The 15,520-nt window shown below is 41.1% G+C and overlaps 1 protein-coding gene across 1 annotated transcript in view; it reads left to right on the forward strand.

Moving 5' to 3' along the window:
* Nucleotides 1-5,005, forward strand: part of gnai1 (guanine nucleotide binding protein (G protein), alpha inhibiting activity polypeptide 1) — a 15,838-nt gene extending 10,833 nt beyond the window's left edge. The window contains exons 5-9 of the mRNA XM_053508609.1: nucleotides 904-1,032; nucleotides 1,590-1,719; nucleotides 2,036-2,189; nucleotides 2,652-2,853; nucleotides 3,747-5,005. Coding sequence (XP_053364584.1) covers nucleotides 904-1,032; nucleotides 1,590-1,719; nucleotides 2,036-2,189; nucleotides 2,652-2,842 — 604 coding nt within the window. The 3' untranslated portion in view covers nucleotides 2,843-2,853; nucleotides 3,747-5,005. The remainder of the gene's footprint in view (nucleotides 1-903; nucleotides 1,033-1,589; nucleotides 1,720-2,035; nucleotides 2,190-2,651; nucleotides 2,854-3,746) is intronic.
* Nucleotides 5,006-15,520: the final 10,515 nt, after the last annotated feature.

Genomic DNA, 15,520 nt, shown 5'->3' on the forward strand with positions numbered 1-15,520 from the left:
ATCTTTGCAACACACTGCTCCATCGTCGCGGCACACCCATGCCATGCATCGTTGCATCTCGAACATCTGCAACACATCGCTGCATCACTGCGTTGCAACACGTCTCCGCATCGTCATCATATCGCATCACTGCGGCCTGTTTTTATAAACCCTTTTTTTGTTTGTTTATTTAAAATCAATTCCCAACAATGAGTCTATTTCTCTATTCTCTTATGCTTTATTTCCGCTCCATCCTCACCGCTGTCGCATTTAATGAACCCTTTTTCATGTTTTTTAATTTCCCATGACTTATTTTTACATGATTTGTCTCTAACGCTTCCTCCTGAATGTGTTTCTCTTCTCTTAATGTTCTGTTTTCTTCTTACTCTTTATTTTTGTTTCCTTCGTGAGTTAAAAAAACAACATGCGCTGAAACATGCGCTGCTCTTGGACTTTCACCCATGGTGTGTGTTTATTATAAAAATAAAAAAAAACACTGATAAAATGAATGTGGTACTGTGTGTGTGTGTGTGTGTGTGTGTGTGTGTGTGTGTGTGTGTGTGTGTGTGGTGGGGTATAACTCAATAAACAAACCTTCAGGAAATTTCAGTATTTTCGATGCTTCAAAACACACACACACACACACACACACACACACACACACACACACACACACACACACACACACACAGAGACGGAGGCTGTGCTGTCATCACTGTGTGTGTGTGTGTAAGTGTGTATGAGTGATGGCTCACTGTGATAATCTCTCTGAGCGCACCTGCGGCTCGCAGGCCAAAAAAAATTCATTTCTGTCGACCCCGGCGTTTTGGATCGGATCAAAGCTCAGTGCTGTTAATTGATTTACACGTCGTTAATTCCCAATCTGTTTCTTTTTTTTTTTTTTTTTTCTCTCTCCCCCTGTAGTTATCTGAACGATCTGGACAGGATATCACAGAACACCTACATCCCCACGCAGCAGGACGTACTGAGGACCCGCGTCAAGACCACGGGCATCGTGGAGACGCACTTCACCTTCAAGGACCTGCACTTCAAGTGAGCTTCGCTAGTCTGTCTGTTACGCAACACACACACACACACACGCACACGCACATGCACGCGCACTCACACATTATCAGGGGATGATCATAAACAGGATGTGGAGCGAGCTCTCGGGTTTGTACGAGACGTTCTCTCTCACACTCTCACACTCGCACACACACACACACTAGTGTTAAAGAACAGGCTGTTCAGTAAGAAATGTTAACTGGGGAAAAATCAGAAAAGAAGAAGAAGAAAAGAAACATATTGCAGCTGCTGTGTGACTCAAATCCAGAAACATGAACGTCTGCTTTCGTGTGTGTGTGTGTGTGAGAGAGAGACAGCTTCTTCCTTTTCTCTTCATCACTTCCTCCCCATGATGCAAACAGGAAGTCTAACGCCCTCGCACAGGGCGTTGTAAGAAACACATTTTCAGAAAAGATTTAAACAGAGGGTGCCAATAGTTTTGGAAAACTGATGTTTTTGTATTTTAACGATGCGATGGTGGTGTGTGTGTGTGTTTTTTATGTTTTAATGTTTGCTGATTTAATGATGGCGTGACCCCTGTGCAGGATGTTCGATGTGGGAGGTCAAAGGTCAGAGAGGAAGAAGTGGATCCACTGTTTCGAGGGCGTGACGGCCATCATCTTCTGCGTGGCCCTCAGCGACTACGACCTGGTGCTGGCCGAGGACGAGGAGATGGTCAGTGCTCAGATCTAATTTAGCTCGGTTTGGAGAGTTCAGTACCCCTCAGTACCCTTCTGTACTCTTTAGTACCCCTTAGTGCCCCTCAGTACTCCAGAGTCCCTCTCAGTACCCCTCAAGACAGCTTATCGCCCCTCAGAATTCCAGAGTACCCTTTAGTTCCCTTCACGGCAGCTCAGTACCCTAGCATGCTCTTCAGTACCTCTCAGGACAGCTTAAAACCCTAGAGTACCACTCAGTACACTTTCAGTACAGCTCTAAGTACCCCCGAGTACCCCTCACTCTGTCTTCCCCCCCCCCCGTGTGTCTGCAGAACCGAATGCACGAGAGCATGAAGCTTTTCGACAGCATCTGCAACAACAAGTGGTTCACCGACACCTCCATCATCCTGTTCCTCAACAAGAAAGACCTGTTCGAGGAGAAGATCAAGAGGAGCCCACTCACCATCTGTTACCCCGAGTATGCAGGTACCTGTCTCACTCTCATGACCTGTCTCACTCTCACCACCTGTCTCACTCTCACTACCCGTCTCTCACCATCTGTTACCCCGAGTATGCAGGTACCTGTCTCACTCTCCATACCCGTCTCTCACCATCTGTTACCCCGAGTATGCAGGTACCTGTCTCACTCTCACGACCTGTCTCACTCTCACTACCCGTCTCTCACCATCTGTTACCCCGAGTATGCAGGTACCTGTCTCACTCTCACTACCTGTCTCTTACGCAGGTACTCGCACCACTTTCCACCTTGCTGTCTTACTGTCTCCACACCAGTCTTTCTGTCCCCATCTTACTATCTGTCTCTTGATATCTGCTTTGTCGAGTATGTCTCCCTCTCTTTTCTTCCCCCCCCCCCCCCCCCACAGCTACATTTGGATCAGTTTGTTAGATGATAACGTGTGTGTGTGTGTGTGTGTGTGTGTGTGACAGGCTCGAACACGTACGAGGAGGCAGCGGCGTATATCCAGTGTCAGTTTGAGGATCTGAATAAGAGGAAGGACACTAAGGAGATCTACACACACTTCACCTGCGCCACCGACACCAAGAACGTCCAGTTTGTCTTCGACGCCGTCACCGACGTCATCATCAAGAACAACCTGAAGGACTGCGGACTCTTCTAGAACCTCCCAAGGTGAGGGACAAGAGTGTGTGTGTGTGTGTGTGTTTGAAGACTTCATGCATGTCCTCTTTTCTGTCGTGTCCTAACCTCCCTCCATCACTCTGCTGCATCTCCTGAACACCGCGGTTAGGCCCAGGGTTGCCAGATCACACTGATAAAATCCCGCCTAGGCAGAGTTAGTGTTGTTACTGTGACTGCTTTCATACAAGTGACTCGGGATCGGAGTAACTTTTTCCCTCTCACTGTCTCCATATCTGTCTCACTCTCTCATATTCATCTCACTGCCTGTCTCACTCTCTCCATGTATTTCATCTCTTTCTGTCTTTTAATTATATTTAGTTCTGTTATATTTATTATTATTATTATTATTATTATTGTGTGTGTTATAGCTAGATCTTCTGAATGATTAACTTATGATTAACATGATCGCTCTCTTAGGTTTTCTTTATATTTAATTTGTCTTCTGACTTTTTTTTTTTTGTCATTTCTACCCATCTGTTCTGCTCCTCTTTTTATGGCCCTGTTAAATAAAAAAATGTGCTTTTTCTGAATATCGTTTTCTCCATCATTTTTTCCTTATTCACTCTTTCCTTTCATTGTTCTCTCTATAAGCATATGTTTTTTTTTTTTTCTTTTTTTTAAACTATTTTCTATATTTCCATTTTTTTTATTCTCTGTTTGGTTTATTTCTTCTCCGATCTTTTCCCTCTGTTTCAGACATAGCTCTTATGTCTCCTTATCTATCAGTCTCGCTCTTCTTCTCGTCTGTGTCTCTTCTGACGTTTTTTGCCAGGTTGTAATGAAATGAAATAATAATCCTGAATTAAAAAATAAACTGTTACTGAAACATTCTCTCTCTCTCTCTCTCTCTCTCTCTCTCTCTCTCTCTCTCTCTCTCTCTGTAGGTGGAGATGATGCCAGTGTTTTGTGTTTTCCCATGAGGCCGTGTGTGTGTGTGTGTGTGTGTGTTGGATCAGTGCTGTACATTGCATTTCGTCCCTCTGCTTTATTTATGCTTTTTTTTTTTGTCTTTTTTAGTCTTTAACCAGAAAAGGGAAAGCGTAAAGTTTTAGAGCTCGTAGCCACACATGTTTTTTTGTTTTTTTGTCTTTCACATGTTCACGTTTTTCTCTCACCTTCTTTTTTTTTTTTTTTGTGGTTATAATTTTTTTAAAAATCTGTATTTTTCATAAAGGATGTCTTTAATTAGTTTTCTCTTTCGTGTCCTCCTGGATAGTTTTACAGCAGAGGGACATCTCGGCTCTCTGATTTTTTGTGCCTTGACGTGTTTTGTGCTCATGTGCAGTGTTTCTCTCTCTCTCTCTCTCTCTCTCTCTCTCTCTCTCTCTCTCTCTCTCATAACTTTTGCCGGCTGTGTAAATAAAACAATAATGGGTCAAAGGGGGCGGAGCTTTGTATAAACCCTGATCACAACCTTTTGCGTATATGATGTCACTTTTTGCTTTTGCTAGTCACATACTTAAACGGTTTAGCCGTCATTTCATTTAGCCATTAACATTAGCATGACATGGCTAGTCGTAGCTGAGTTAGCTCACTAGCGGGCTGTACAGAAACCTGGTTTAGGCAGGGTGATGGTTTAGCTAACAGCGACGGGTTAACTTTAGTAGCTTAGCTAGCTAGCCTGGTGTTAAAGGTACTTCTCCAGCAATATCTAGCAACCTTTGCTAGCTGTGATGAGGTCATGTGATCACCTCAGTGATTGGGGATCAGAAGCTGCGCCTGTTTTGACCCATGGATGCCTGTAAACCATATAGTGTGTGTGTGTGTGTGTGTGTGTGTGTGAGAGAGAGCGTGTGCCTCTGATCAGAGCTGAATGTTGATTCCAAGCTTGGTCTCCACGGCAACAGGAAGATGCTTCAGATGAGCGAGCGGCTCTGATGATTGATGATGAGAGATTGGATGTGCGCGCGTGCGTCTGTGTGTAAAGCCTCGGCTAGCCGCCATCTCACGCACCGAGGATCTGTTTTAAAGTTTTAACAAATGCGTCTGTGTTGAGTAATTCATAATGATGATGATGAGGATGATGATGATAATGACTCATCCACTCTGTGTCTCTCTCTCTTTCTCTTACTCTCTTTCTGTCTGTGGGAACATTTGTACCCTCATGTCCCTTATTTTGCTAATAAAAAACATTTGCAATCCAGCTCGTCCTCTGTTGCTGTCTATGTTCACTGTCCTAACGGGCGTGGCCTAATATTCTAATGTGCAGACTTGATTGACAGCCCTCACCCTCTCAGTCCAGGGAAATGTCCCTGTTGTGTTGGGCTGAAACTGATGAGTGTACATCGCCGCCCTGTTGGTGGCGTCATTTTGAGGGGAATTTGAGTTAAATTAAGACGACCAGAGGTGGGCAAAGTCCAAAAGTAAAAACCCCCCATTTACATGTGCACCAGAGTAGAAGTGTCACCGTCATGTATTAAAAGGCTTCACTTCTGTGACTAGCTGTGGCTGACTGGGTGTGACTGTGACGGGTTGTATCTGAGGCTGTGACCGGCTGTTGTTGTGGTTGTGTGTTTTTATATGAATCACAAAACGGAGTTAAAGACAGGATGCAGTGCTAATTTTAGCTGACAAACGTGAAGAGACGGCAGTGTGGGAGAAACACAAGGAGCAGCGCTGATGCAGAACAATAGGGCTGTTATTGGTGTGTGTGTGTGTGTTATAGCGTTGGCAGACACAGAGATAGGCTTATCAGTGTTGTGCCACTGCTGAATGTGATGCCTGCTCAGTCTGTTTGTCATAAAACACACACCAGGCCTGCCAGACTCTGCTCTTAATTTAACACACACACACACACACACACTGACTTCCTACAATTGTGTGCCAGTTACTAGCATTAGCCTCTTTTTATTAATGTGTGTGGATTTAATTACGTTCAAGTCTTTAGAGTAAAGTGTCGTAAAGCTAGGCTAGTGTGTGTGTGTGTGTGTGTGTGTGTGTGTGTGTATTAACTCATATCTTCGTGTGACTTATTTCTAAGCTTCAGCAATATGAATATAAGTATATATCTTTTATAATATATTCTATATTTTGAATCTTGATTGGAAGCTACGCTAGTGAGTGAACGCTAAGCGAGTGAATTGAAACGATCAGCAAGCGAGAGTTCATTTTCTTTTTCTTTCTTCCTGTCAGTGATTTTCACCCCAAGGATGATTTAAAAAAAAAAATCCAATTAGAGCTCGGTCTCAAATCACACGCTTTTCAAAAAATGTACGTTCCTACAGTGTATAGACACTCGTAGCACCGCGTACACGAACACAAATGAACATAATACAGTTTAGACTTAATATTAGTTATAGGAAGAAACACAGCGGAATATCGTGACTAAATGACTTTCATTATTAATATAAATAAGTTCATGTTAAAAGCATTTTCCTCTGCCTGACTTTAAGGGGCGGCGCCTCTTATTGCCCGGCCGCCACTGGTGTCCTGTCTGTATGTCTCTCTCTCTGTCTCTCTCTGTCTCACCATCTGTCTCACTCTGTTTCATGCTCTACCTCTTAGCCTCTATATATCACTTAGTCTCGCACTGGTTCTGTCTACCCATCTGTCTCACTCTGTCTCTCACTCTCTGTCTCTCACCCTCTGTCTATCTGACCCTCTGTCTCTCACCCTCTGTCTATCTCACCCCACCTCTTATGCTCTGGTCTGTCTCAATCTCTTTTTCTCACCCTGTCCTTCTCATTGTCTTGTCCATCTCACTTGCTCCCTCACTCCCTGTCTCTCTCATGCTCTGCCTCTCACCCTCTGTCTCACTCTCTGTCTGTCTGTCTCAGTAACTCCTTTTTTCTCCCCCTTTATTCTCTTATTTTTGTTACACTCTCTCTCTCTCTCTCTCTCTCTCTTTCTCTCTTTCTCTCTCTCGCTCTCTCTCTCTCCATTATCGCCGGTGTGACGTCATCATCCCTGAGCTCCATGGTAACAGTGTGATGTCGAGTTGCCATGTTGCCTGAGCTGCAGTGTTATTAATAGCAGCTCATGTTCGGACAATAGACCACACACACACGCACACACACACACACACATTACCGTGTTGTCTCAGACCTCAGATCTCTCTGTATATCCTGTAGATCAGCTTTTAATAATTTTCCCAAAGCTGCACACACACACACACACACACACACACTAAGCCGAGTCACACTTGAGTCATTAAAATTCTTTCCCTGTGTCTCTGAAATCACAAACTTTGACCGAACACCTGAACATACTAAAACATAAACACTATGGGATTTATGCTCTGCTAAACAGCAGTGCGTGATTTTTACATTTCTTTTAAATTAGCCGAGCTAGCAGATGTTAGCGTACGACACAGGCTACACACACTTTACTTGCGAGCAGGTTTTGTTCCTCCAATTTTTGACTTGTGTTTTGGTTTCTGATGTAAAACAGTGTTAATGTGTTTACATCACCTCGGTGGAGATCTCTCTCTCTCTCATCATTATTTATTTACTTTATTATATCAAACCTCAGGAATGTGTGAGGGTGATGGAAAAACAATGACTCAGTAAGCGCAATTAGCATTGCATGCTAACTCAACACTCATGTGGTCTGCCATGTTGGGGAAAATAGGGAGAAATCGGAGCTCTCAGATTGGTGAGCAGTGTGGGGGACGTTACTTTATAAAGTAACTAATTACATTCAAAATTACTGTCTTTAAAAAGTAATCAGATACATTACAGCGTTACTTTCTGATAAAAGTAACTAGTTCGAGTACTTTTCCATTGCAGAAAATGAAAACTCCTTTGTGATTCCTCATGCATGTTGTTTTAGTCGAGACCTTTATAATTATTCTACCGTCATCACTCAGTGAAGTTTGGCCCGTAATCTGTTAACTACTAATACCCCTATCTCACCTACTAATACCACTATCTCACCTACTAATACCCCCATCTCACCTACTAATACCCCCATCTCACCTACTAATACCCCTATCTCACCTACTAATACCCCTATCTCACCTACTAATACCTCCATCTCACCTACTAATACCCCATCTCACCCACTAATACCCCATCTCACCTACTAATACCCCTATCTCACCTACTAATACCTCCATCTCACCTACTAATACCCCATCTCACCTACTAATACCCCCATATCACTTACTAATACCCCTATCTCACCTACTAATACCCCCATCTCACCTACTAATCCCCCCATCTCACCTACTAATACCCCTATCTCACCTACTAATACCCCCATCTCACCTACTAATACCCCCATCTCACCTACCAATACCCCTATCTTACCTACTAATACCCCATCTCACTTACCAATACCCCTATCTCACCTACTAATACCCCATCTCACTTACTAATACCCCTATCTCACCTACGCGGTTTGGTATAGTCAAACTGGACAGGTGACATAGGGGTATAACAGCAGGAATAACAGAGAGGGAGGGTTATCGGGGGTAATAACGGATTGGAAATGACTGCTGTCTGGCTCACGGATTACATTAATGGTCTGAATAACAGATTACATTTTTGAAAATATAACTAAATTTATACCCAAACGGTGGACCTAACGCATTAGATTATACGTTAAATCAAAAAAGTAACCAAGTACTCTAACGCGTTACATGCAACACTGTTGATGACATCATCCAGTGACATTCATTCATTTTTTAGACCACTTATCCCGTGTACAGGGTACACACAATGGGCAATTCTTTAATTAGCCTAATATAATGGACTGTGGGAGGAAACTGGGGTACAGAGACTAAACCCACCAATCACAGAGGGAACATACACACTCCATGCACACAGATGCAAAATGTAAGGCAACAAAACTTTCCTCTTTTCTTCCTTTGATCCTACTTACTTTCCCTGAGTAAATAAAGGTGCTCGACAGCGCCTTAATAACGCTTTTAACAGTAGTCACTGTCACATAGCTGATTTACAGAGTAAAACAATTTTAACGAAACAATTTAATAGAAAGCAAAATTAAAAAAATAAAAGTTATGTTTGTTTTGCAGTTGCATGTAGCAATTAATTTTACTGCATACAGTGAGTTATTAATGCCACTTTCTATTGTTTTGCTTTTATTACAAAATCCCAACAATCGAACAAATGAGAAACTCTGTAAAAGATGGAAAATATCTTAACAGAGAGCAACGTCTGAAGTGTGTCTGGTCAAAGATTAAACCGCAGTCTTGTACAGGTGCGCCATTCTTCATCGATCATACTTTTTTTTGAGAGTGTGTGTTATCCACTGTCTACTCGGTCATTAACACACACTCTGAAATAGCAAACGTGCCCTCTGGCGTATCTGAGTAACGTCGGACATTCCAGAGAGAAATCAAGGTAACGAGTTCCACGTGGATGCGTGCGCTCAGAATAGCAGCGTTAATGGGTCGAAATCTCCGCCTTCCTCCATTAGTGTGCGTGTGTGTGTGTGTGTGTGTATGGTCAATTTTCCACTCAAACTAAGAACAACACAATGAATGTCAGGGAATTTCGTCCCTTCTATGACGGTCTGCTTTAAAGCGATTATTGTTTCCCAGTTGTGTCATGTTGCCCTGCGTACATTTTAATGATGTGAGGTTTGTCCAGGGTTTGTCCACACTGAAAAATGTAGTTTATATTTTTCATCTACATGAAAATAAAGAAAAAGACATGTTTTGTGTCTGCCAGTACATAGTGTAACCATACATGTGTTTACACACTAATAATCAGAATAATCGCCCAATCAGAAGAAAACTGTACACCTCGATCAGAACAGTCTGATTACAGTGTAAATACGAGGGGGGTATAAACCGTTGATAAGCTATTCAATAAGTAAACATGAGCTGTGTAAACACTTAATCTTAAAGCGACGACGAAAGATCTACAGGAGTTTGGACAATGAAACTGAAACGCCTGGTTTTAGACCACAATAATTCATTAGTATGGTGTAGGACCTCATTTTGCGGCCAATACGGCATCAACTCGTCTTGGGAATGACAGGTATTGCACAAGTCCTGCACGGTGGCCAGAGGGATTTTGAGCGGTTCTTCTTGCAGAATAGTGGCCAGGTCACTATGTGATCCTCTTGGAGGAAAACGTTTCCTGACTCGTTCCTCCAAAACAGCCCAAAGTGGCTGAATAATATTTGGATCTGGTGACTGTGCAGACCATGGGAGATGTTCAACTTCACTTTCATGTTTATCAAACCACTCTGTCACCAGTCTTGCTGTGTGTATTGGTGCATTAACATCTTGATAATGGCACCGCCTTCAGAATTAAATGTTTGAAACATTGGGTGCACATGGTCCTCCAGAATGGTTCGGTCCTCCAGAATTTTCGCTGCTGGCACCTTTGAAACCACGTTTAGCATTGGCACGAGTGACCAAAGGTTTGGCTATAGCAGCCAGGTCATGTACATTGACCCTGTGGAGCTCCCGGTGGAAACAGGAGAGTTGAGTCGCACATTTAATTCTGCAGTGAGTTGGGCAGCTGTGGTTTAATGTTTCTGGGATACAATCCGGGTTAGCACCCAGACATCCCTTTCAGACAGCTTCCTCTTGCGTCCACAGTTACTCCTGTTGGATGTGGTTCATCCTTCTTGGTGGTATGTTGACGTTACCCTGGATACCGTGATACAGGACTTGTTGTCTTGGTCACAGATACGACAGCGAGACACGCACCAATAATTTGTCCTGTTTTGAACTCTGATATGTCACCAATAATGTTGTGTGCATTGCAATATTTTAAGCAAAACTGTGCTATTACTCTGCTAATCAAACCTTTACACTCTGCTCTTACTGGTGGAATGTGCAATCAGTGTTTCAGTTTCATTGTCTGTATCTGTTCCTTAAGTATTTGGGTTAAACCCCCCCATAAAAAAAGTATGTGACTGATGGTACTTACAGTTAGTGACCTAATGACCCAGGTCAAAGCACTTTTGTAAATAACTCTGGATAAGAGGATCTCCCAAATGCCTAAATGTAAATGTGTTCCTTTTTATGCAAATGGTAACATTATGTGACATAGTGCATTTCCATGAGGAAAGTTTAGCTTTCATTTCTGATCAGTAAACTCCATCCATCCATCTAGAAACCTCTGTGTTTAGGCTGTGGGAGGAAACCTACCAAGCATGGGAGCAGTGGTGGGTGTAACGCGTTAGAGTACTTTTTTTTAATATAATGAGTAATCTTATGCGTTAGGTCCGCCATTTAAGTTATTTAGTTATATTTTCAAAAATGTAATCTATTATTCAGACCATTTATGTAATCCATGAGCCAGACCGCAGTGATTCCGTTAGTGTGTGTGTGTGTGTGTGTGTGTGAAAGTCGTCCTACAAGCCCCGCCCAAGATAACCCGCCCCCTCTGTTATTCCTGCTGTTAGTAGTTAACAGATTATGGGCCAAACTTCACTGAGTGATAATGCATAAAGAATTACAAAGAAGTTTTTCATTTTCTGCAATGGAAATCTCAGAGGAGCTCAAGGGCTCAACAGTGGCAACTTGGTGGTTGTGGGGTTTGAGCCTGGGATCTTCCGAACTGTAGTCCAATACCTTAAACACTGAGCTACCCCTGGCCACGTATTCAATCATAATACAGAAGGTGGTATTTCTCAGAAACAATGGGAGTCCTGACCTAACCTTCAGGTTGGAGAAAATACCTCTTCTTCTTCTGTTCCCAGTGAGCAGAACCACTTCGACACATGACAGAAAACTGTAATGTTATGTAAAAGTTCCTATGTACTGTATGGACCATGTGTGTGAGGTTTCTCTCCTGCTTTATAGGTTTATTCACATTACAGTGCTGGGTATATCACATGCACTCTCTGTGAATCGGCCTGATAACAATAGTTCCTGCTGCAACAAAAAGCCACAGGTTTATAATATCTTATCGTTTCCATAGCGACAGCCCATTCATGCTTAACTTCTTTACCCTACGCTCCATTTGAATAGTGTGTAATCATTGATATGTGACGTTTTCTTTTGGAGACAAAGATGAACATTTATTGAAGATAAGCATTTATAGAAGGAGTCTCCAGTGTCAGTGCTCTGAATTTTCCTGCCCGGGTGACTTTTCAGGAGAGAAAATGCAAGTTTTTTTGTAGCTGTGTTGAAGGAAAGACCTGAACTAGTTTCATAAACATTAAATATATGTGACTTTTAATTAATTAAATTAGACACTTCTAATCCTTGATAAATTTCTGTGCTTACATTCTTACATTCGTTATATTAAACCCGGTTCATATTTAATCATAACCTTACTACTAGACTGATTAAAAAAAAAAAAAAATATATATATATATATATATAATAAATATCTTGAAATAATAACCAGTCCATTAGACAGTAACTAGGCGTTTTTTCAACACCTCAATAAACACCTGTCCTTACACAAGGACTGGCATTTGCCATCTGTTTTACTTCCTGGTGTTCCACATTTCCTGGATCCTGTTTTCCTCCTCCTGGTCTTGTGACTTCCTGATAGCTCAGAGTTCACAAAGGAAAAAAAAACGCATAATAATTCCAACCCTTGGGCTGACATTAGCAGTTACAGTGAAATTTGAGTCATATTCAGCCTCTGCCAAGTAGTTTCACAACACGTCTGAGGTCATTGTTGATGTTCCAGGTAGATCTGTCTCATTTCCACCGCCTGTGTCATTAGACTGTCCATTAAGATAGTTTGGCCATCTAGAGATTTTTCATTAATTTGAGAAACACATCAACATTTTTAAGGATTCTGTCTAATTTCTATCAGCACTGTCATAACTTATGATATTTCCCAGATTTCTCCTGAGATTTAACAACACGTCTGAGGAACGTTTGATATTCATGATAGTTTCATTCCACGATCATGAAGTCCTCACAAAGACTATTTCTTAGTAATTGTAGTAATTTCCCATCTGAAAAAAGGAAATTTTGCTAAAAGTTCTGCTCCACGTGTGTCACTGCTTACATTTGACATTGTTTGCAGAATAAAATCCATATTTATTTTAGTACTTAACTAACACTCCTGTAGTAAATGTTAGTATTGCTGATGGGTTTGTGTCATTTAATTTCATTTTGTGTTTTCATTGGCCATTTTATGGCACCAACTGCATTCTGGTTAGTTACCTAATATTTTATACCAACGATATTTATTTTCCTAATAATTTTTCTGCACCTCTGAGCTAAATGATATTATTATTGATAGTTTTTTGTCATTGTGTGTTTACATTGTTTATTTTTATGGACCTCACATTAATTCTGGCTCGACACCTCATAATAAAAAAATATATAATTGTTTCATTTACACAGTAAATGTGTGTTTACAGACTTCATAATTTTATTTAAAATAGTAATTTTCACTAAATAACTAGTAACTTACCAAAAAAATTACAAAATTACAAATTGAAAGATTACAGCTCTTACATTGTTTGTAGAAAAAGTAAACGCCTACACGCTACCTAAATAAAACTGAAACTATACATTGTCTGTATATATCTCTCTCTACATTCTACTGTAGCTATATAAATTATAATTGTATCTCTTTTTAAGTATTTATTATAGTACTTAACCAACACCCCTGAGGTAAAAGTTGGTATTCCTGATAGTTTTGTATCATTTGCTTTGTCATGTTTAGTTCAGGGTGTCCCCCGCCTTGTGTCCCCTGGGATAGGGGTTCCAGGCCCCCATGACCCTGTATACATGATGAAGCTTTGTGTTTTATTTCCACAGTGACTGTGCGTTTACAGACTTCACAGCTTTACGTTTACTGGATTTAAAACCATACTTTAAGCTAAACCAGTATTCATTTACCAACACATTTGATGGAAAAAGTTAATTGTGTCTCATTTCCAATGTCACTATCCCTCTAATGGCTTAACTGTTCTCACTAACTAAATCCTCAGCCTCATTCTTTAGCTAAATTACTGCATAGCGTCCCTATTTGTCCAGTTGCCTAGCAACAATCTTTACCAGACTTTGACCATTTGAGCAGCGAGCACATCGCGTGCTCGCCGGAACACATCAGAAGTATGATTGGATTTGAACGCACCAATAGTACGAATCTTCAGTCGATCACAGAAGTGTGTTTGAACGAAAACATCTGCAGCCTGACCTACATTTACAAATCAAAACCATATTACGACAAAGAGTCTATTTACACACAGCCGCACAACAAACGGCTGACTCATGCTATACCAGGCCACGCTGAGGGACGCTCCGCAAACAGAGCTGAGATTCAGATCCTGCTCACAGCGGTAGGCTGTTAGATGATGAGTGTGGATATTAGCTGCTGGAACGTACTACAGTTCAGGCTAGCACAAAGCACTGGGAAAAGAAAACAAGCTGGCTCTTCTGTACGTATTTCAGATTTAAAAACTCTGAGAAACTCTGGCTGAACAACATTGTTTGGCGTGTTACACCGATGTGTTTTTGTGGTAGTAGGAAGCATTAGATATGGAAAATGTGTGTCGTTTATGATGTTGGGTGTGTAATGGTTTCAGCTGTGTGTTTTCCTGACCCGAAAGGTCAAACATTATTTGGAAACCGCAGGATATCTAAGCAGTGTTCCTGACCAGGCACATCACTGTTACTCACAGTAACATAAGACTGAGTAAACTGACAACTGAAATTGTCTTTCGGTGTGACTACGTATAACATACCATAACATACTTTACATAATGATCTGCTGTTTAAAGAGTGCAGTCTGATATCGGACAGCTTTAGTATACTGTAGTACAAAAACTAGCTCAGGGATTAAAACTGGCAAGATACTGTATACAAAGTTCCAAGACGAGCATAAAGATGACAAGAGACAAACTAGAAAAAAGTAGCATAAAGCCATACTCTATAATGCTGAAACCCTAGCAGAAAGATGATGGAAGACAAGGGCTGGCATAGAGGGTAAACCCAGTAAGTACAAAAGAACAACAACCATAAAGCTAAACTATAAAAGTATAAAACTACACATAAATTCGAACATACGCAGTGATCTTTTGCTATACAGTGCAAGAGTCTGATACCAAACATCTGTAATTGTGATAAACATCTGTAATTGTGATAAACATCTGTAATTGTGATAAAGCTATGCAAACTGATAAAGTGCTAAAGTTTATCTCATATTTATCTTAAATAAAAGGCTAGCTGGAGTATACAAAAACTAGCACCTGGTTAAAAACTGGTAAAGATACGCGATTCTAAAAAAGCTCTAAGATATAAAGTTCCAAGGCTAATAAAAAAGCCACCATAAAGCCGTACAGTATAACGCTTAAATCCTAGCATAAAGATGACAAGAGACAAAAGCAGAGGGGTAAAACCGGTAAGGTACAAAAGATAGCATAACGCTAGAGTAAACAAAGTTCAAAGCTAGCATAGAGCTGAAAACCAACAAAGTACAAAGGCTAGCGTAATTATACACAAAGCTTCCATAGCTGGTAAAGCTCATGAGTACGTGTGAATTGTTTCGGCCAAATTTAAATCGAATGTCATGTGACCGTGACTGCTAATTTACAGCATGGCTGAAGAAAACTTTCATACATCTGGCTGGATATTTTAGGTTTTACTACTAAAAACATTTAAATACAGCTTTATATTACAAATATTTATAATGTTTTTTAAAAACATCTTACTAAGTAAATGTGCTAATTTGGTCGATTTAGTGTCGTGGCCCAGAACATGTTCCTGTTCCCGGTAACCGTATCAGGAGAGTTTAATCCAGCAGCTGTGTGGAGAGAT

This window comes from Clarias gariepinus, chromosome 12 (genome assembly GCF_024256425.1).
Source record: "Clarias gariepinus isolate MV-2021 ecotype Netherlands chromosome 12, CGAR_prim_01v2, whole genome shotgun sequence".
Lineage (NCBI taxonomy): Eukaryota > Metazoa > Chordata > Actinopteri > Siluriformes > Clariidae > Clarias > Clarias gariepinus.